Source organism: Pantherophis guttatus, chromosome 2 (genome assembly GCF_059756535.1).
Source record: "Pantherophis guttatus breed Tessera chromosome 2, ASM5975653v1, whole genome shotgun sequence".
In the NCBI taxonomy this organism is placed as follows: domain Eukaryota; kingdom Metazoa; phylum Chordata; class Lepidosauria; order Squamata; family Colubridae; genus Pantherophis; species Pantherophis guttatus.
Window position 1 is genome coordinate 94,905,336 of NC_142064.1, and position 20,202 is coordinate 94,925,537.

At 40.4% G+C, this 20,202-nt stretch overlaps 2 protein-coding genes across 4 annotated transcripts in view; both read left to right on the forward strand.

Moving 5' to 3' along the window:
- The window catches only part of LOC117661664 (protein regulator of cytokinesis 1-like), a 28,264-nt gene extending 23,970 nt beyond the window's left edge, over nt 1-4,294 (forward strand). For 2 of the 3 annotated variants that reach the window (XM_034410727.3, XM_034410729.3), the window contains one exon: nt 1,804-4,294. In XM_034410727.3, coding sequence (XP_034266618.2) covers nt 1,804-1,878 — 75 coding nt within the window. In that variant the 3' untranslated portion in view covers nt 1,879-4,294. The remainder of the gene's footprint in view (nt 1-1,803) is intronic. The other variant, XM_034410730.3, reaches the window with a different exon arrangement.
- Nucleotides 4,295-18,340: 14,046 nt separating this feature from the next.
- Nucleotides 18,341-20,202, forward strand: part of DGKQ (diacylglycerol kinase theta) — a 90,744-nt gene continuing 88,882 nt past the window's right edge. The window contains exon 1 of the mRNA XM_034410731.3: nt 18,341-18,930. Within this exon, the coding sequence (XP_034266622.2) occupies nt 18,618-18,930 (313 nt within the window). The 5' untranslated portion in view covers nt 18,341-18,617. The remainder of the gene's footprint in view (nt 18,931-20,202) is intronic.

The window sequence follows — 20,202 nt, forward strand, 5'->3', positions numbered from 1 at the left end:
TCATATTTTTCTTCAAGTTCTTCTCCTAATCCAAAGATTTGTTTAGAGACAAATGTTGATCTGATGCTCTTTTGACTCTCATCTCCATTTCTCTGCTTCCCAATAATTTGCTTTGGATAATTGGTTCTCTATGAAATTCTCTTCAGTGCCTTGTCAAATAATGTATAAAGGGCGTGATATGATCTCCTGTCCCTCAGTGATGAAATCTTCAGAAAATATTTAGAAAATGTTTAATATATTGAATTACACTGCTGGAAGCTAAGCTAGAAAGAGCTGACTAGAATAGTGCTACTCTCAATGATTTTATTACTATTTGGAGTATTGGTAAAGTGTAATTGATAGTGCTTAGCACTATTACAGTTTAATTCTGCCAAATAGTATGATGGGACTATCATGACTGAAGTTTTAGAAAGTAAAGTTGAAAACAGTTCATCTTAAATTTAATTCCACCAAACAGCTTTAATTTAAACTTAAACATATGTAGGCATGTAACTCCCACTAAATCTTGTGGGGATTACTTTGGAATAAATATGCATAGGATATCACTGCTAAATAAAAAATATTGTAAACATCAAAATAATTTCAGATCAAGAAAATAAACCAATGCTCCAGATATTTCAGCAGCCCAACCAGCATGGCTAATGGTAAGTGATGCTGGTTGGGTTGCTGGTCACAAATTCCCTACCATTTAAGTGTGCTGACAGAGCAAGTCACTGGGTTCACACATCACACTAAACTATAGCATGGATTACTTGGTTTGCTTTGTGTAGAGCACATCCTTTTCTTGGAATATATCAATTCTGAGAACATGATGTGGGTAGGCTTGCAAAACGAGTGCTGGGCGGATTACCCATTCATAGTATGGCAAGCTGGTGGGAATTAATTACAAAGCCTTGCCTTACCAAAAGCTGTCCCTGCCCATGTTCTAACATCCCTGCTTATCTTTCCCTATTCTCTGGATGTAGATACTTCTGTACAAAGCACTGTGCTGCAACTTCGCATCATGCTTTGGGAACATTATTGAAAGTAAAGGCGATGCTGGCAGTTTGCTTTGCAACTTTCTGGTTTTTTTTTTTTTTTGGTTTTATTTTTTAATTAAAATGTTTTAGTCAGGTGAGGCAGAAAGTCTGGCCCCACGGGAATGTATTCTCTAAACTCAGCCAATTTTGATTGATTCAGTAATACCTACAGGTAATCCTTTCTTACCAACCCAACTATCGGTTCAGCAACATTTGAAGTTACGATGGTACTCAAAAAGGAAGACTTACAACTGGGCCTCACACTTATGACCGCTGCGGCATTTCTGTGGTCATGTGATGGCAATGCAGGTGCTTGCAACTGGCGTGTATTTATTGAGGGGGAGGGGGGGTCACAGCATTTACAACCTTCCCAGCCAGCTTTCAAGAAAAATCAGTGTGAAAGCTGACAGGAAATTACAAGTCACAGTAACATAACAGATGTTACGCTTATTAAAGACCACAGGTGATTTGCTTTACAACCAGAGCCAGAACTGACATCGTAAGTTGGTAGGGTCACTTGATGATGATATGGCATAGCGATGGAGTTGCTGATTCCAATTGTGGTTAATAAGTGAGGACTGCCTGTATTTAAGCAAGCCAGAGATTAGCGCAATATATAATGTGAGCACGTATTTGGTTGTTGGAATCACCAAAACAATAGGATCATTGGATTTACAGCTTTATTGAAGCATGAAGGAGAAATGCATTGAAATGTAAACTGATTTATGAATTTATGTTTTGTTAGCTCTACTGCATATTTTTGTTATCCCTTGCAATATTACAGAAGGAACTTGCAATTAAATCAAGCATCAACAACAGGATTTTGAATTCCACACTCAAAGAGAATTTGGATGAATGAACCCTATTTGAATTCTTTTACAAAGCTCATCAAGTCAATGGGAACTGTAAATATAATGAATGAACATTATATAATTATATAATAAGTTACTAATAGGTCACCTTTTTGTAATAATCTTTATTTCTGTTCTGGTTATATGTATATAAAATGTCAGAATACAATCACTTATATAATAAATGCTATTTTTATGGAAGAACGATTTTAGCAAACAATAAGCTTAAATAGTTTCCTTTATATGTCTTAAATGCAGAGTGAACATACCAAATGTGTGATTAAAGGAATAATTATGTATAAGCTGAGGTGGGGTGATAAAAAAGCAAGTTACTGTACAGTATCAGAAAGCCCTTGTTTTATTTAAGAGAATATAATATATGAAAGTCAGGTTATCCATTGATATGTTTTCCTGTTTTCATTATCGACATCTTACGATTACAAAATACGTAATCCTAAATTTACATTATGTAAATGTAAAAAAATAAATAAAGACATTTTAGTTCATCTATTTTGAAAAGGTTTTTCAAAAAAATGAGCTGCTTCCTCTGATAATGTTTATATAGTAATAATATATGCTGTGTTGGAGTGCATTGAAGGCATTTCTCCTCAAACCATCAGAATATTTTGCCACAGAATTTGGGAGGGACCTATGGTAACGATGGCTATTCATCAAGCAACAGTATGTACTTAATAATAACATTAATTTCTGAGATGGCTTTGATAAAATGGCTTTTGCATGGATCTTGAAATTGTCCAGTAATTTTCAGAAAGGTTACAGAAAGGGATTAAAATTCCTTTTTTGTTTGTATTATGTGCTTATCTGGTTTAAATTATATTGATTGTTAGAGGGTTGATTGTTGTCCAGAGTGAGTAGAGGATGAGGAAAAAATAAGAGAGCTAAGGCAGTAATAGGCCTTTGGGTGCAATCCTAAAATATATGAGCACCACACGATCACCACTGACATACTGTAGATAAAATCACCATCAATTAATTGCAAAAGGCAGCTTTTCTAGGAACAGCTAAGGTCTTGTGGATACCTTTAACACCATTAAACAATATCTGTCTATCCCAGGTCCTTAGGAAAGATTCAACAGATGGACAAAAATGCCAAACCCAGTCTAAATATTCGGCTGAGTGTGTGAGCAATCATAATAATATAATATAACACATAGTCGTACCAATCCATGTCATTGATTATCAGCACATTGGTGTACCAAAAAGACTTAGACGACAATTAGAAAATCTGCACATTGACAAAATCTCTGTAAGTCAATTACAAAAGGCCATACTACTTGGATCTGCGCTTATATTATCGTAATATGTTATGAAACCCTAGGTGTTTGTCAAAAAGCTGATCTGCATTGAAGGCCAATACTAGCTAAAAAACTGTCAGTTATCATTTTAAGCTGTTTATATAATAATACCACATACAATACAATAATACAAGTACAAGGTTGTTTCCTGAATAGTGGATGGAAATGGATGGAAACTAACCAAGGAGAGAAGCAACTTGGAATTAAGGAGAGATGTCCTATTTTACATATATCTAAAACTACTGCAATGGTAACAAAATCAAACTATAACCAAAAGTAAAATTGCTGTGCTAATCAACACATTGTAATAGTATTAGCATTGTTTTAATTCTTGCTATAACCCTGCATTCTTCTCTAGCTAAACACTGCCCTCTAGAGGATCTAATATGTTGGTACCATAGTTAGAAATTATATACATCCAATACTTGTCCTCTGAATAATTCATTTAAAATTAATCTAACCACTATACAATATGCTTCTTAGCTTTCCTCGATCATCAATGATTTCAGATACGTAGGTTTTTCAACATGGGAGATGAGGAAGATTACATTGGGGAAAACAGGCAAAGCCACATTTAGATAGCAATAGTACTTAGACTTATATACTGTTTCATAGTGCTTTACAGCCCTCTCTAAGTGATTTAAAGAGTCAGCATATTGCCACCCCCCAACAATCTGGGTCCTCATTTTACCAACCTCAGAAGGATGGAAGGCTGAGTCAAACTTGAGCCAGTCAGGATCGATCTACTGGCAGTCGGCAGAATTAGCCTGCAATACTACATTCTAACCACTGTGCCCCCACGGCTATTTACTATTTTGAGAGTCATAATACAATGTTTGAGAATCCTGAGAAGTTAACCTATTTTCTTTTTCATCTTGATTAAGCAAAATCCCTTTCTGTCCACAAGAAGATACTATTGAATTTCAGCATCCTTACTGCAAGATTATTACCTGTGGGCTCCCCTTGAAGACTGCTTAGGAATTATAGTTGTGTGTGTCTGACAGGGATCAGTCTTTATAGGACACCCTGCTTGTACAAGAAGAGCAGGAAAAAGATTGAGTTTCTATGTTAGTTCTAATTGTATTAAAAGTAATGGGATTTAAATGAAGTAGTTGATTTGTCTTGATTCCTTGTTAATAAAATCAAATACACACTTAAGGGGGGAACTTTAATAAGATAAAAGCTAAGCATTCAAACTTTCACCATCTGCATTCCAAAGGGATATCAATGTATTTCTCTATGTCTTTAGTTCTCTGAATAAAGCAGCCAGAACCAAATTTTCAGATGGATGGATGATAAATTTCACCTCAAAGGGAATTCTTTATATGGATTCCTGTATACATACACTTGCTGCATTCCACAACTTACTGCATTTCTCAATAGTTTCTACTGCATTTCAGCCAAAGTCTGTTATTTGGAGCAGATTCCTGAATATGTGCTATCAAGGGAATGAGAAAACAATCCCATTTCAATATTTAATGTTCATGGTTTGCCCCAACCTTAGAGGATTTTTTTTTCAACTTCCCAGTCTAGCTCTGATATTCTGTGGAAGTTTCTCAGTCAAGTAGTAACAAAATCAAACCAACTTAGTCCTTAGGTCAGGCAAAGTTAGAACTAAATTCAAGTGTATCTAAGAGATCTTCCATCATTTAGGACTGGAAACTTAGATGTCCATCTTATGCACTTTGGAATGAGAATCACTTCAAACAGATACAGCCAATCTATATGTTTGAGCTGTTAGGCCGGGGTGTCAAACTTGAGGTGTCACAGCGGCGTCACGTGACATATTGGGACTCCCCCCCCCTTCGCTAAACTGGGCGGGGGCATGACCAGCACATGATGCATCCGGCCTATGGGCCAGGAGTTTGACAGCCCTGTGTTAGACTATTTGATTGATCAGACTCATCAGTGAGATCATAAAACTGGTTTTGTTGTCATGCCAGTTAATTCCTGCTGCATTGGGTAACTTGAAATATTTTGAATGGAAGAAGTTAACAACTGAAAGATTATGGAAAAAAGGCATACGTTTATTCAATGGAGAGATGGTCCGAGTATAAGGCACTCTGAAAAAGGAAGTGGGAAGTTTTTCTGGAAAGACAGAAAAAACTCATATACCTTGATTACCATCCTTAACTAATGGTGGGTTGCTCCCGGTTCTGTCCGGTTCTTGAGAACCGGTAATAAAAGTGGTGGGAGGCTCCACATACCCTCCCTGACGTCATATTTGGTGATCTGCGCAGAAGTGTGCGGTGTGCATGAGCAAAGCGAGCGCACACACATGCTCCCGTTCCAAACCGGTAGTAAAGGTAAGTAGAAGGTAAGAAGAAAGAAGACAGCACACAGTGTGAATCTTTGCTAATTACTTTTCTTGAAAAGTAGAGACTGGTGGAGAGCTATGGTAGCACTTATCATCTGCAGAGTACCGTAGGAGGGCAGTGTCTTACTGCATGGTAGTAAAATATCAGGAGTCTGGTATCACTTTTTCTGACTATGGGTAGTCCCCATTTATTGACTGCCTCATTCGCCAATGTTTGTAGCTACAACAGTGATGAAAAAGTAACTTTACGGCCAATCCTCCTTTGCAGATCTGTAAAGTATAAGAGAGCTGAAGTAAGGTCATAAGCACAGTTACAATTTCACTTACTGGCCATTTGGTTTAATGACTGTTTAGTGGTCCCAACTGTGGATTACTTATAATATGTTTGATGGTATTTACGGTTTCCTTCTGATCATCTGCAGAGTGGAAATCAACCACTTGGGGGCGCTCACTTCCAACCCACTGCAGCTAAGATACTTGCTTCTTTGCAGTGCATTAAAACAGGGACCAAAGTCTTTTGAACTGGGCTTTTTTCATGTGATTACCCATCCTGATTCACAAGATTTTCCCATAGGTCCAGATAATGCCTTCCATTTCACCCCAACCCTAACTTTTCCATGTCTTGCATATTCTTCCTACTCTAGAAAAATCTATTGAGGAACAATGAAATAATGATTCTTTTGGAATTGCCAAAGGTGCTTTTTCTGGAGACAACTGGACTTTCTTGTTTTTTCTTTGAAGATGCTTTGCTTCTAATCCAAGAAGCTTCTTCAGCTCTGACAGGATAGTGGGGAATGGAATGATTTATATTCCTTGAATTTTTGGAAATGCATTTTTGGTTCTTTTGAAAATGAAAAGATTCTTTTGGAACTAGAGAGAATGCAAATAAGATGATAAGGGGTCTGGAGTCTAAACAGTATGATGAACAATTCAGGGAACTAGGTATGTCTAATCTAAAAAGACAAAGAATTAGGGGAAATTTGATAGCAGGCTTCCAATATTTGAGGGGCTGTCACAGAAGGAAAAGGTAAAAGGGATGCAGTGGCTCAGGCTAAAACACTGACCTTGTCGATCAAAAGGTTGGCAGTTCAGCTGTTCGAATCCCTAGTGCCGCATAACGGAGTGAGCTCCCATTACTTGTCCCAGCTTCTGCCAACATAGCAGTTCAAAAGCACGTAAAAAATGCAAGTAGAAAAATAGTGACCACCTTTGGTGGGAAGGTAACAGTGTTCCGTGCACCTTTGGTGTTTAGTCATGCTGGCCACATGACCACGGAGACGTCTTCGAACAGCGCTGGCTCTTCGGCTTTGAAATGGAGATGAGCACTGCCCCCTAGAGTCGGGAACAACTAGCCCATATGTGCAAGGGGAACCTTTACCTTTACTCTTACACAGAAGGAATTGACCTATTCTCCAAAGGACAAGAAGTGATGGGTGGAAGATCATTAAAGAGAGATCCAACTTGGAACTAAGCAGAAATTTCCTGACACTGAGAACAATTACTCAGTGGAACAACTTACCTCTAGAGCTTGTAGGTGCTCCATCATTTGAAGTTTTCAAGAAGAGATGGGATAACCATTTGTCCGGAATGATACAGGGTCTCCTGCTTGAGCAAGAGGTTGGTCTAGAAGACCTCCAAGATCCCTTCCAACCCTATTTGGAGAGGCAGTCTACACAGCCACGGCAGTAAAAGGCTGGGAAAATATTAATGAAGGTAAGGAATTAATAACAGAAGCAGACTTCAAAAATAAATCCCCTAAAAAAAACGTTTTAGAATCATGATACATGACCTGCTTTCATTTATTACTAGTTTTTTTTCCCTAATAGTACAAGCCAATGTTATGGGGCTTGTTGGCGCAATAAAAGAAGCATTGTGATTGAAGAGGTTAAGGACTTAAATGACATATGAAACTTGAAGAGAGCATTTGATTTGCTATGTGGTATTTAAAGTTCTGCTTAGGTCAGCAAAGAAGTTGACGTAGATACATTCCAGAAGATAAAATCAAATCTATAGTTTATCACACCTAGATTAGCAATGAAAACATCTTAAAACTTTGGAATTATGACGCTGAAGGTAACTGCCTATAAAATAGAACGAGATTCAGAAACATGTACAAAAATATATGTCGTGAGCATGCCAAGACAGCTTTGGCTGATAAAGCAGACAAAACATGGATCAATGCCAAAATAAGAATTTGTGTTGAAGTTTCCCATTTCAGGTCCTGTCTATATTTGGGAGATAAATAAATAAATTAAAAAGAAATTCCCTCCCCCAATTCTATACCTTAGCATTTCCAGTCCCCCTTTTTGGTTTTTAACCACGAAGCCAGGGAAAATAATCTATGAAATCTGATTATGTGACAAAACTGGTTTTGCATTAGGGAGAGGCTTGCTTCAGGTGAATGTTTTTTATGCAAAGAAACCAACCTGGAAATGGAAGAGAGCTTTCCATAAATAGATACATTACTTATCACAACCAATTGGAGATAACCTGAAATGGGATGATGTCATATTAGGAGATGATCAGGTTAAAAACTATATGATGTCATTTGGACAGATTAGGAACCTCATTTGATTGTGCGGTTTTCCCCCCTCTCCCTTTCTCCAGCAATGGGAAGGAAAGCAAAAGCATCTATTTGTTTGAATGTCCTTGGAGCCACAACCCTCAAAAAGAGACTAGCAAGAAAAGGCTGTTTTCATGGAAGATCCCATTTTATTTTAGCTTTTATCTCTGAATGTTCCTCTGAGCAGAAGAGGAAAACAGAAACAAAGACTTTTGAGTGGGGGGGAGGCAAGAAGGACATGCTTTACCATCCTAGAATAAAGAGGGGTTTTGAAATTTCTGGGAGGAGAAAAGGTGAGAGAAATAAGTATGTATAGAAATTGGCTGTGCCATCAAACATGAAAAACATCTTAACACGTGGTTGTTCAGGAAAGAGCCTCCTTTACATCCTGGTTCACAGAACGTCCCTTATGCTCCAGGTCCATCCAAATGAGAACTTGTGACCTTCTTCTAATGTAAAAGGAGGATGAAGGATTTGGGCTTTTTGTCATACAGGTTGTCCTTGACATAGGACTTGTTAAGTTCTGGGCGAAGAATGGAGGCGAGGCCAGAGTGATTTCTAACAGTTCTTTATTCAATACAGTGGTGTGAAATTCAAATTTTTTTACTACTGGTTCTGTGAGTGTGGCTTGGTGGGCATGGCTTGGTGGGCTGGCAGGGGAAGAATATTGCAAAATCCCCATTCCTTCCCCACTCCTGGGGGGAAGGATATTGGAAAATCTCCATTCCCACCTCAGTCTGGGGCCAGCCAGAGGTGGTATTTGCCGGTTCCCCGAACTATTCAAAATTTCCGCTACTGGTTCTCCAGAACCTGCTGGATTTCACCCGATTCAATACTGCCTGTGAGGCAACAATGCTCCCTGGCTGACACAGCTCCTTTTATATGAAACTGATCAGCCAAACAACCAATTAGGAGAGAGTATTTTCCTGCTCCAAAAGAGGACCACAATGAGAACCTCAACTGACAACTATACACTGTATACAATACATAACAGGGCTCATCACAAATGAGCCCAAAATTTCTGTTGCTGAGTGAGACAGTTTTTAAGTGAGTTTTGCCGCATTTTATGACCTTTCTTGTCACAGTTGTTAACCAAATAACTGCAGTTAAATGAGTAACATGGTTGTTAAATGAATCTGGCTTCCCCATTGACTTTGCTTATCAGAAGACTTCAGAAGGTGGTCACATGACCCTGGGACACTGCAACCGTCATAAATATGAGTCAGTTGCCAAGTGTTTGAAATTTTGATAAATATCACCACAGGAATGCTGCAAAGTGTGAAAAATGGTCATAGGTCACTTTTTTCAGTGACTTTTTTCACATTTTTCAAAATTCAGATATTCTGATATGCAGAATTTCCTACATTTTGTTTAAGACCTTCAGATTTCTTTCTTATTTCTTTTTCTTTTAACACATGAAAGAAACTATGATAAAATGGGTTTGGCTTTTTTGGTGAACTAAAACAAACTACAATAAGATATTGAAATGAGAAAATCAGGGAATAGTCCTATTAAATAATTACAGTTAGAATGTAAGAGAGAGAGAATAAGAATGATGGGGAGTGGGTCTCATTTAGATAAATGCCAAGCCCCTTTCTTGCATTTAGGAGCCCTGGTGGCGCAGTGGTTAGAATGCAGTATTGCAGGCAAACTCTGCTCACAGCCTGGAGTTCAATCCTGACAGTGCTCAAGGTTGACTCAGCCTTCCATCCTTCCAAGGTTGGTAACACGAGGACCCAGATTGTTGGGGGCAATAGGCTGACATTAACTGCTCAGAGAGTGCTGTAAAACAATGTGGGGCGGTATATAAGTCTCAGTGCTATTGTTATTTTTTTTTATCCCTTACAGCAGGGGTGAAATCCAGCAAGTTCTGACAGGTTCTGGAGAACCAGTAGTGGAAATTTTGAGCAGTTCAGAGAACTGGTAGCAGAAATTTTGAGTAGTTCAGAGAACCAGCAAATACCACCTCTGGCTGGCCCCCGAGTGGGGTGGGAATGGAGATTTTGCAATATGTTTCCCCTGCCACGCCCACCAAGCCACGCCATGCCCACCAAGCCATGGCCACAGAACCGGTAGTAAAAAAAATTGGATTTTACCACTGCCTTACAGATAAGATCAGATGCAAAGATTGCTTGCTAAACATCAGCTTGCTTTTGTAGCCATTCTGGGATAATCAACGTATGTAGTTATTCTCTGGAATAACCTATACATCTAGACATTGATTATGTGCCATCAGATTGATGTTGACTTTTAATGACCAATAAGTAAGTTTTCTCCATGATGTTCTGTCCCTAATTTGGTCCTTTGAGTCTTGCAATGGTGCACCCATCACCCATTGTAAATGACTGCATCCATTTGCTGCTGGTCAACTTCTCTTTGCTTCCACTTTTCCCAGCAATACAGCCTTGTCCACAGAGTTAGGCCTTTGCCTAACGCCTAATGTGTCCAAAGTAGGCTAATTTGAACCATGTCATTTGTGCCTCAAGCAAGAACTTTAAGTTCATTTGCTCAATCATCCATTTGTTAGCTTTTTTGGCTGTCCGCGGTATTCTCAGAAGTCTTCTCCAACATCAAAGTTCAAAAATATCAACATTTTTCCTAACTTCCTTCTTCAAACTCCAACTTTAACTTGCATGGGTGGGAATACCATGGCTTGTATAATTCCGATTATAAACTTTAGTTTATAAAGTTTATAAAGTAACTATAGTTACTTCTAGTACAGCTGCCCTGTTTGTGAATTTTTCCCATTCCTCATTTTTGACCTTGTAATTGTAGGTTCCTTTATTGCAATACTTATGTCTTTTGGCTTCTATGAATAGTACTGTAGTATTACAATATATGAAAACGATTTTAAACAAAATATTCCCTCCCCCAATAATGAAGTAACTGCCTAAGAACATTATAGAAGAAAAAAGACATATGGTATGGCCTAACAAATGATTTGGATACTGATACTATATTAAAAGCATGACTCTTACAGGAATGCAAAGTAGATTACGTTCACTTTGATCCAAGGACATCCCCACACTATGGAGATGTCAAAAAAAAGTCAAGATAGATTTTCCAAAGCACCCGAAGGCAAGACAAGAAATAATGGATGGAAACTGAACAAGGAGAGATTCAACCTGGAAATAAATTTTCTGAAATTTTCTGACAGTGAGAGCAACCAATCAATGGAACAGCTTGCCTTCAGAAGTTGTGGGAGCTTCATCACTGGAAGCTTTCAAGAGACTGGACTGCCATCTGTCAGAAATGGTGTAGGGTCTCCTTCTTGGGTGGGGGGTTGGACTAGATGACCTACAAGGTCCCTTCCAACTCTGTTAAATCTGTTAATCTTATACATACCACAAATTTGCAAGACTTCAGTCATCTTGTAAGAATTTATTTTAGAGCGCTAGAATCTTGGGGGAGATATCCAAAGTTTGGGGGAAACCTCACATTAGCTTATGTAAAATCTCAGGGTAAATCTCAGGAAATGTTTTAACAAAGGCATCTGTGCAGTTGTAAAAATATTTGTGATATCTGCAGTAGAGAATGCACCAAATAGAGATACATTTTCTTTTAACCCTACCAACCTGTAACAATAGAATGTTTGTGGGAACTAGGTATATCTACTCTAATGAAGAGAAGGACAAGAGGTAATATGAAAGCAGGTTTCCAATACTTGTCGGGCTGTCACAGAGAAGAAAGCATCAACCTATTCTCCAAAGCATCTGAGGGCAGGACAAGGAGTAACAGGTGGAAGATCATTAATGACATCCAACCTAGAATTAAGGAGAAATTTTCTGACAGTGAGAACAATTAATCAGTGGAATAGCTTACCTTCAGAAGTTGTGGGTGCTCCATCATTGGAGGTTTTCAAGAAGAGTTTGGACAGCCATTTGTCCAGAATGGTATAGGGTCTCCTACTTGAACAGAGGGTTGGACTAGAAGACCTCCACAGTCCCTTCCAGTCCTACTATTCTATGTTCTATGTGTGTATCCTTTGCAGAGTAACTCAGTTGGTCAAAAGTTACCAGTTCTCTTGGAAAAGCCTACCTTTTCTACCTTTTAGAATTAATAGAGAGGTCCTCCTCTCTATCTCCCTCTCAGCCTACTTGAAATGAATAATTTCCATATAATCTTTTTTTCTAGAGTTCTGATCTGCATTGATGTTCCTGGGCTGATAGTTTGCAAAATAATACTCTGAAGTGCTTATGGTCAGAGCACCTACTTAATACCGTGTTTCCCTGAAAATAAGACCCTATCTTATATTTTTCTGAACCCCAAAATAAGCACTTGGTCTTATTTTCGGGGAGGTCTTATTATTTTGGGGCATGTGGAGCAAGATGGGGCTCCTCTTGCCGTCTTACCTGATTTCCAGGAAAGAAAGTTTTCTTTTTTAAAAAATAAAATAAAAGCCAGCCAGCTACTGTTGGGGGAAGAGTAAATCTATTTCTCCAATCGTACTAGAAATATGGGAGGGGGGGGGTGTTTGAATTCAAGGTGACTTGGCTTCCAAAGAGACATTAGAATTTCCAGAGGCAGGAAGAGAGACAAGATGGAACTTCCCAATGGGAAACTGCCCTACCCTGCATCTCTAAAGCAGAATGGGACAATTTGCTGCAGCCATTTGCGCCATGGCCAACCAGCCACAAGACAACTCACCATGGCCAACTCCCCACCGGACAACTTGCTATTGTTGACAATTCAACAATTCAATTATTTAAAATAATTTTAAACAATATTTTAATTTTTGTCATTCATGTCCCAAAGGTGCTTTTTTCAAGAGGCAGCTGGACTTCCTGGTTTTTCTTTGAAAACATTTCGCTTCTCATCCAAGAAGCTTCTTCAACTCTGACTACCCTGAGATTTTTTTGTCAGAGCTGAAAAAACTTCTTGGATGAGTACATACATGGTCATAAGTATGAAAAATGGTTATAAGTCACTTTTTTCAGTGCTGTTGTAACTTTGAATGGTCACTCAACAGTTTTAAGTACCTATATTTAACTACCTACAGTATACTGTCAGGGTATATAGATGATTGTCAACAACTTGATTTATAGAAACAAAAAAGGAATGTATAAAGTCACACTTCAGCACTGTCTTTCAAACCATGGTTTAATGATGGCAATGTATGATTTACTGGTATATCATTATAAAAGCAGGAAGGATATCTGAGCATTAAACTTATTTCAGTAATCTAATGGTCTCTTGTGTGAAGGAAAGGTAGAACTTGCTGAAATTAAGCTGATTTATAGATTCTACATCTAAATGTTACCCATCCAATGTGGTAGATAATTAATTTAATTCTGTCCCCAAAATTCAGAAAATTTACTCTGAAGTTCATATAGGCTTTAAAACTATTTCTATGATTAATCATTCCTTTTTAAAAAAATAATAAATCGTTAACAGAGGTAAAAAGCCAAAACAAAATCTATTTTCTCTGATCATTTTTGTTTTGTTTTGTTTTGTGGAGATACATAAATCAGAAACCTGATTTATACTTCGCACTACACTATATTTCTTAATCTATGATCTAACCATGTCACAGGGTTTAGACAACATAGCAAATAACAAACAAGAGGTTACCCAATATCCCTAAGTTACACTTACTAGGATTGGTATTACCTGTGAGCCTCTAGGTTGCATGGCTATTCTGGGACATATGCTGAAGGTGAGACTTTAAAAGGAGCCAGTTCACACATGAAACTGTATGAGTAACCAGATGATAAGTAATGAACAGCCAAGAAAATGAAAGATAGATGTGCATGTTTCTCCTGAGCAGTGTGTGGAAAGTTGGATGTTTTAACAGCAAAGATTTGCAGCACTGTAGTTTTTCGTGGAAAATATTAGTAGGCATTGCCATCCTGCTTTCAAGCATATTTTTCTCAAGCCTCAAAACCAGAAACCTGTTCTGTCTAGCTATCTACCCCTCTCCAGATGAAAGCGCAAGCAGTCGAAGTATTTTGTGTTGGTGCCAAGTTCTGCACTCCCACAGAATTAAAGCATACCTCTAGCTATCTGTAGGAATAATTCCACTTTTCAAATTAAGAACAGTTTTATTCCACTGTAGGGATGTGGAATATTTATGTAATGCACTGATGTTCCATTTTTTCAGTGCCAAATCTATTTTATATGTAGCATTATAGATAATAATGTTTGCAGTGAATAATTTTGAAGATCTGGTATCACTTTAATTCAGCTTTTGATCCCATGAAGTTGCATGAAATCAACCATATTTCATTTTAACATTCTCAAGCTGTATACGCTACATTTTTTAAAGGATTTTGAATATGCAAATGAAGATTCCGGTGTAATCAGAAATAAACAGTGACATGGTTCACACATAGCTGTAAATCGTAACATAATTTGGTTTGTGGCTTAAAAATTCTTTTGCATTGTAGCCTTAAGCTGCTTGTCTCGTTTGTTGAAAGTAGCTGGAAATGGAGAGTTTAGGAAATTTCTGCCTGGATTTTAAGCTTTGGCAATAATTGTGGCCACACATTCTCTCTAAATAGCAGTTGCCACAGCCCCTGATTGGTTGATTTCCTTGCTTCTCTATTTCTTTAATAAAAACTAGTTGCTTTCCTTTCCATAGGTGATCTTCAGGAAACGGGGATTTCATTGATAGAACTTTTTTTAATGAACCCACCTCCACTCACTATCCCTTGCACCAGGGGTAACTGAGTTTGACACACCTGCTTTACACCTTCCCATCCTAGGCATTTACCAGCAGAATGGTATAAAAACAACACTATACATTTTGTTCAAGCAACTGTTCGAAATTACAATCGATTGAAAAAAGTGACTTGCCACTGTTCCTCACTTACAAGATCAGACTTTCTCGTTACAACTGTCATAGGATCTCCAAAGTCTCAAGATCAAAATTGACAACTGGAATCTATTTACAAAAATTGCAGCATTGTGGGATCATCTGATTGCCATTTGCAATCTTTCCAACCCGCTTCAAACAAGCAAAGTCAATGGAGGAAGCTGGACTTGCTTAACAACCACCTGATTCATTTAAGAACTGTAGCAATTCACTTAACAGCAGCAAAAAAGATCATGAAATCAGACACGACGCACGTAACTGCCTTGCTTAGCAACCATTGTGGTCATATGTCAAGGACTAGTGTAGCACAGCACCGTCCTCAGTTCTTTTTCTTATTACTTGTGCCAAAATGTGAAACTGGCAGAATACTTGTCAGTTTCATCTAGTTTAAAACAAAAACAAGGACAAGCCACTTGTTAGTGATCCATTCATGAACCAGTTTCTTAAACAGAGAAAGAACTAGATCTGGGGTAGTGATCCTTTTCAGTTATTGCTTGTCTTAAGAACTGATACACTGGCTGCATCTGCAGATAGAATGAGGTTTAGAAGTACCACCTACTGGAGAAGGAACCGGAGATTTTAAAAAAATGGGGATCATGTTTTATTCTAGTGTATTTTTCTTGTCAAGATTCAGACATCCTGAAAATGGTTGTGAATGACAGCAGCAGGAGAGTGACCAGGAGAGTGCATGCAAGCAGCTCTGTGTAATGACAGAGCTGCTTGCTCTGTCAACAGGAGCATAGACATTGTGTAGATCACTGTTTCTCAACCTCAGTGACTTTCTGATCAATGTACTTCAACTCCCAGAATTCCCCAGCCAGTCCTAGCTGGGGAATTCTGGGAGTTGAAGCCCACATATCTGAAAATTGCTGAGGTTGAGAAACACTGCTCTAGATTGTGGCAGAGAAATTATGTGGATGGAAATATCACTTTTGAAGCGATGCAGAAAGTATTATTTCCTCTATACTCCTTGTTGGGATAGAGGTGAGTTTAGGATAGTTTCATTGATTCAGGAGCTCTAAAATGTGACTGCAGAATGATCCTAAGAGAGGTATGAATCTACCCTTACTCCTTTTAATATTAACTGAACTAGGACATGACTAGTTAAACAAAAATGCTAATTTTAAAACATTGCTAGGCCAATGTTCCTGTATCTGTGAAGGATAGGCTTATTTTTATCCAGAATAACTTAAAATAAATCAATAACCACTCGGTTTAGCATGTGCAGTTTAAACATTTTATTGCTTCAAACAGAATTCAAACAGAGAATTAACCTCCCCATTGTTTCCCATTCACATATTGTTCCAAAACAGTTAGGTCTTTAAAAAAAAAGTATGACACTTTCAAACACGTATCCAGCAGAAGATTCTCTGAGCATGTTTAGACTGCTTGTTTCTAAAAACACCCTGGAGGAGGCCTTGTATCTTTGAATGCCTCATCAGAGGTGACCATCGCCCCATGGTTTCAAAGGGAAAAACAAGAAACTATTAGTTAAGACCAGGTTGATGTAGTGCAGGGATGCCAACCTTGGCAACTTTAAGACTTGTGGACTTCTGCCAACCTAGCAGCTCGAAAGCATGCATGCAAATGCAAGTAGATAAATAGGTACCACTTTGATGGGAAGGTAACAACATTCTGTGCTCCTCAGTGTATAGTCATGCTGGCTCAGGTGTGAAATCCAAAATTTTTCCCTACCGGTTCTGTGGGCGTGGCTTGGTGGGTGTGGCAGGGGAAGAATATTGCAAAATCTCCATTGCCACCCCAGGCCAGGGAAAGGACACTGCAAAATCTCCATTCCCTCCCCTCCTGGGGGAAGGATATTGCAAAATCTACATTTCCACCCCACTCTGGGGCCAGCCAGAGGTGAAATTTGCCGGTTCTCTGAACTACTCAAAATTTCTGCTACTGGTTCTCCAGAACCTATTAGAACCTGCTGGATTTCACCCCTGTGCTGGCTACATGACCACAGGAATGTCTTCGGACAACACTGGCTCACTCGGTTAAGAAACAAAGATGAGCACTACCACCTAGAGTCAGAAACAACTGAACATGGTAAATCTTTACCTTTATAAATTAAGTTGAGATGTTGGTTGGGGAAATCTGGGAGTTGAAGTCTACAAGTCTTAAAGTTGCCAAGGTTAGACACTCCTGATGAAGGCGTTAAGGTACCAGGCTAAAAACTGGGAGACCATGATTACTAGCCACCATGAGTATTAGCCACCTGGGTTATCTTGGGGCAGTTCCTCTTTCTCAACCCTGGGAAGAAAGCAAGGACAAATCACTTCCGAAAAACCTTGCCAAGAAAACTCCAGGGACTTGCCCAGGCAGTCGCCAGGGATCAACATAGCCTGGAAGGACAAAAAAGAAAAGAAAAAAGTGAAATCGTCCTTTACAGGCAGTCCTCGACTTACAACAGTTCATTTAGTGACAGTTCAAAGTTACAACAGAAGTGAAAAAAGTGACTTATGACCATTTTTCACACTTATGACCATTGCAGCATCCCTCACAGGATCAAAATTCTGATGGTTGGCAACTGGTTCATATTTATGACGCTTGCAGTGTCCTGGGGTCAGCTTTTTTGATCTTCTGACAAGCAAAGTCAATGGAGAAGCCAGATTCACTTCACAACCATGTTACTAACATAACAATTGCAACGATTCACTTAACAACAGTGGCAAGAAAGCTTGTAAAATGGGGCAAAACTCACTTAATCAGTGTTTCACTCAGCAACATAAATTTGGGGCTCAACTGTGGTCGTAAAACGAGGACTACCGGTATTAGGGCTATTATACCTGACCTGGAAAAAATCCCGATGACTACAGTAGTAGAGTAGATGTCGGCCAAGAATTCGGCATGACTCTTCCATGAGGACTTTTTCAGCCGAAGTGCCCTGGTCACCTTCCTTATATGCCCCAATCAGTAGGGTGAACTCGAAAGATTCGTTTTTTCTCACCACTTACCTGTATACATCCAAAACCGACTGTGTTGTTTCTCTGTCGTGTAATATATGTGGGTATATGCACATATTGGTTGATTGATTGATTGTGTCATGTTTTATGTAGTGCATATTAGAGGTTGGTGACCCTTTGAGAGCTTTAGGCAACCAAATTTCATTGTAATGCATGCCGATTAGCCCACATTAAAAGTGGCAATAATTAACTTATTCTAAGTTCTAAAGTGGGCGAGAGAGGCAGGTGGGTGCCGCCATTTGTCTGACCAGCGCTTCCGACCGATACTCTTCGAGGCGTCGGTGCCGCATCCAGAGCGGAAGGTCTGATATCCTCCCGAGAGACGAGCAAAAAAGGCTGGCACCGAGCGCCACGCTGCCATTGAGGGCTCGAGGCGTCGGCGCCCTCCTCACCTCTCCTCAGACTCCTGCTCGCTCGCGGCCAGCCCGACAGGAGGCGGCCTTGAGGCGAAGGCCGGATAGCGGCCGTCGGCGCCGCCAAGCGCCGCCCTCTGCGTCCCTCCCTCCCTCTCCCTCCGTCTGTTTCCTCCTCCTCCTCTTCGCCCACGGCCCGCCGTGCTCTCTGGCTTGCCTGGCAAGCGCGGCGGAAGTCTCGCTTAAGAGCCGCCGCCGCCGCTGTTGCTGCTGTTGCCGCTGGCGGCGCGTCCCCGGAGGCGTCCCCGGAGCAGGGAGCAAAAAGAAAAAAGAGCGAAGCGCCCGGCGTCCGCTTGGAAAGGAGGAGCGGGAGGCTGCGCTATCCGGGAACGCCGGCAAGAATTGCCGCCTGAGCATGGCAGAAGGAGCCCGTTCCCTGCTGGGAGGCAGCCGCGGCTCCAGCCCTTCGTCCAGCCCGCTGATGGCCAGAGGCGGCAAGAGCCGCTCGCTGCCCACGCCGTCGCCGTCGTCCTCTTCGACTTCGCTGCAGCAACACCACCAGCGCCAGCACCAGACGCCGCCTGCCTCCCCCAAGCAGCAGCCTCCCCCGCCGACGGCTCGAGGCAGCCCGCCCGGCCACGGCTTCAAGAGGGTCACCCTCACCAAGCCCACCTTCTGTCACTATTGCACCGACTTCATCTGGGGGTTGGCGGGCTACCTCTGCGAAGGTAAAAGCGCTGCCCTGCAGAAGGAAGGGTGCGTGGCGGGTTCGTGACGCGGGATGTGTGTGTGTGTGGGGGGGGGGGGAGAGAGTGTAGGACGGCCGGTCTCGCCACTTCCGCGGGTTGTGGGGGAGAAGCGCCCAAGGGGGAGAATGCGTGTCATTTTGTCTCTCCCCCCTCCCAACACCCCCCCCCCCACTACTGACTTCGGGCCAAAGGAAGCTTGCTCTCCCCGTCAGGGATGCCCGCCACTCCATCTCTTTATTTGCCCAGCCCGCCTGCCTCTTAAAAAGAGTTGCCTCGGGAAGCTTTCCCCTTCTAAGCTGCGCAATATCTTTAAAGGACCTTATCAATTGGGGTTAGTTAGTAAAAACCCAGGATGAATTCGTTCTCCAAATTGGGACTCTTGAAAAATACACTGGATGCAAATGGCTGCAAAAATCAATCGATCGATCAATTAATCAATCGGCCCCATTCTCATGGGGCAACATGGAACGCAAGCCGTTTTACACGGTGGAGAGTTCTGCAGGACTTGAAAATCGTAGCGGTGTATTTTGTGGGGTTTGGGTTTGTCTTGCCCATGGCGTTGTCCACTTGCTTTTCTGCTTGTGGATGTTGTAGCTTTCCCCCCTCCTCCCTCTGCACCCCATTTTTGAGGTTGTCTTGTGCTGAGAAATATCCAGCAGCTGATGTTTTTTTTGATCTTCTTTCTACCAAGTAAAGCTGTCTGTCTTAAGGAGTGCAAAGCGTTTCTCTTTTAAATTTGCCCATTTTTTGGGTGTTTGGAGATAATTTTTTTTTCAAGTTGTGGGGGGAAGGATCCCTTGACTTTAATGAATGCCTGGCGCACATTCGTTGGAAAAAGTTTTTCTGCCACTTCATCTTTGTATGCAAAAGCTTTCCCCGCTGGAACAGCAAATGCAAAAGACTTCCTCTTGTTTATTTGCCAAACTAGGTTTTTTCCCCCTTTCTTAAATGGCTCTGTGGAGTGGACAGGTTATTAGCAGATAAAAATATCTTAGAAAAAAAAAGCTTCATGAATTGTAAATGATGCAGATACAGGGGAATACTGTCAGTGTTCTACTGATAAAGTTTCTGGGATTTAACAGTGGCTTGTCTGAAAGGCTGAAATTTTCTTATCCCTTCATTTTTATCTTGGGAAAATGCTCCCCTTGCCCTTCTTTACATCACAGATAAAATGGACTTTCTCTCACAGTATTGCTAAGGGTTGGGCATTAGACATTAGAACCGTCATGTACATAGCAACACAAGAGCTGA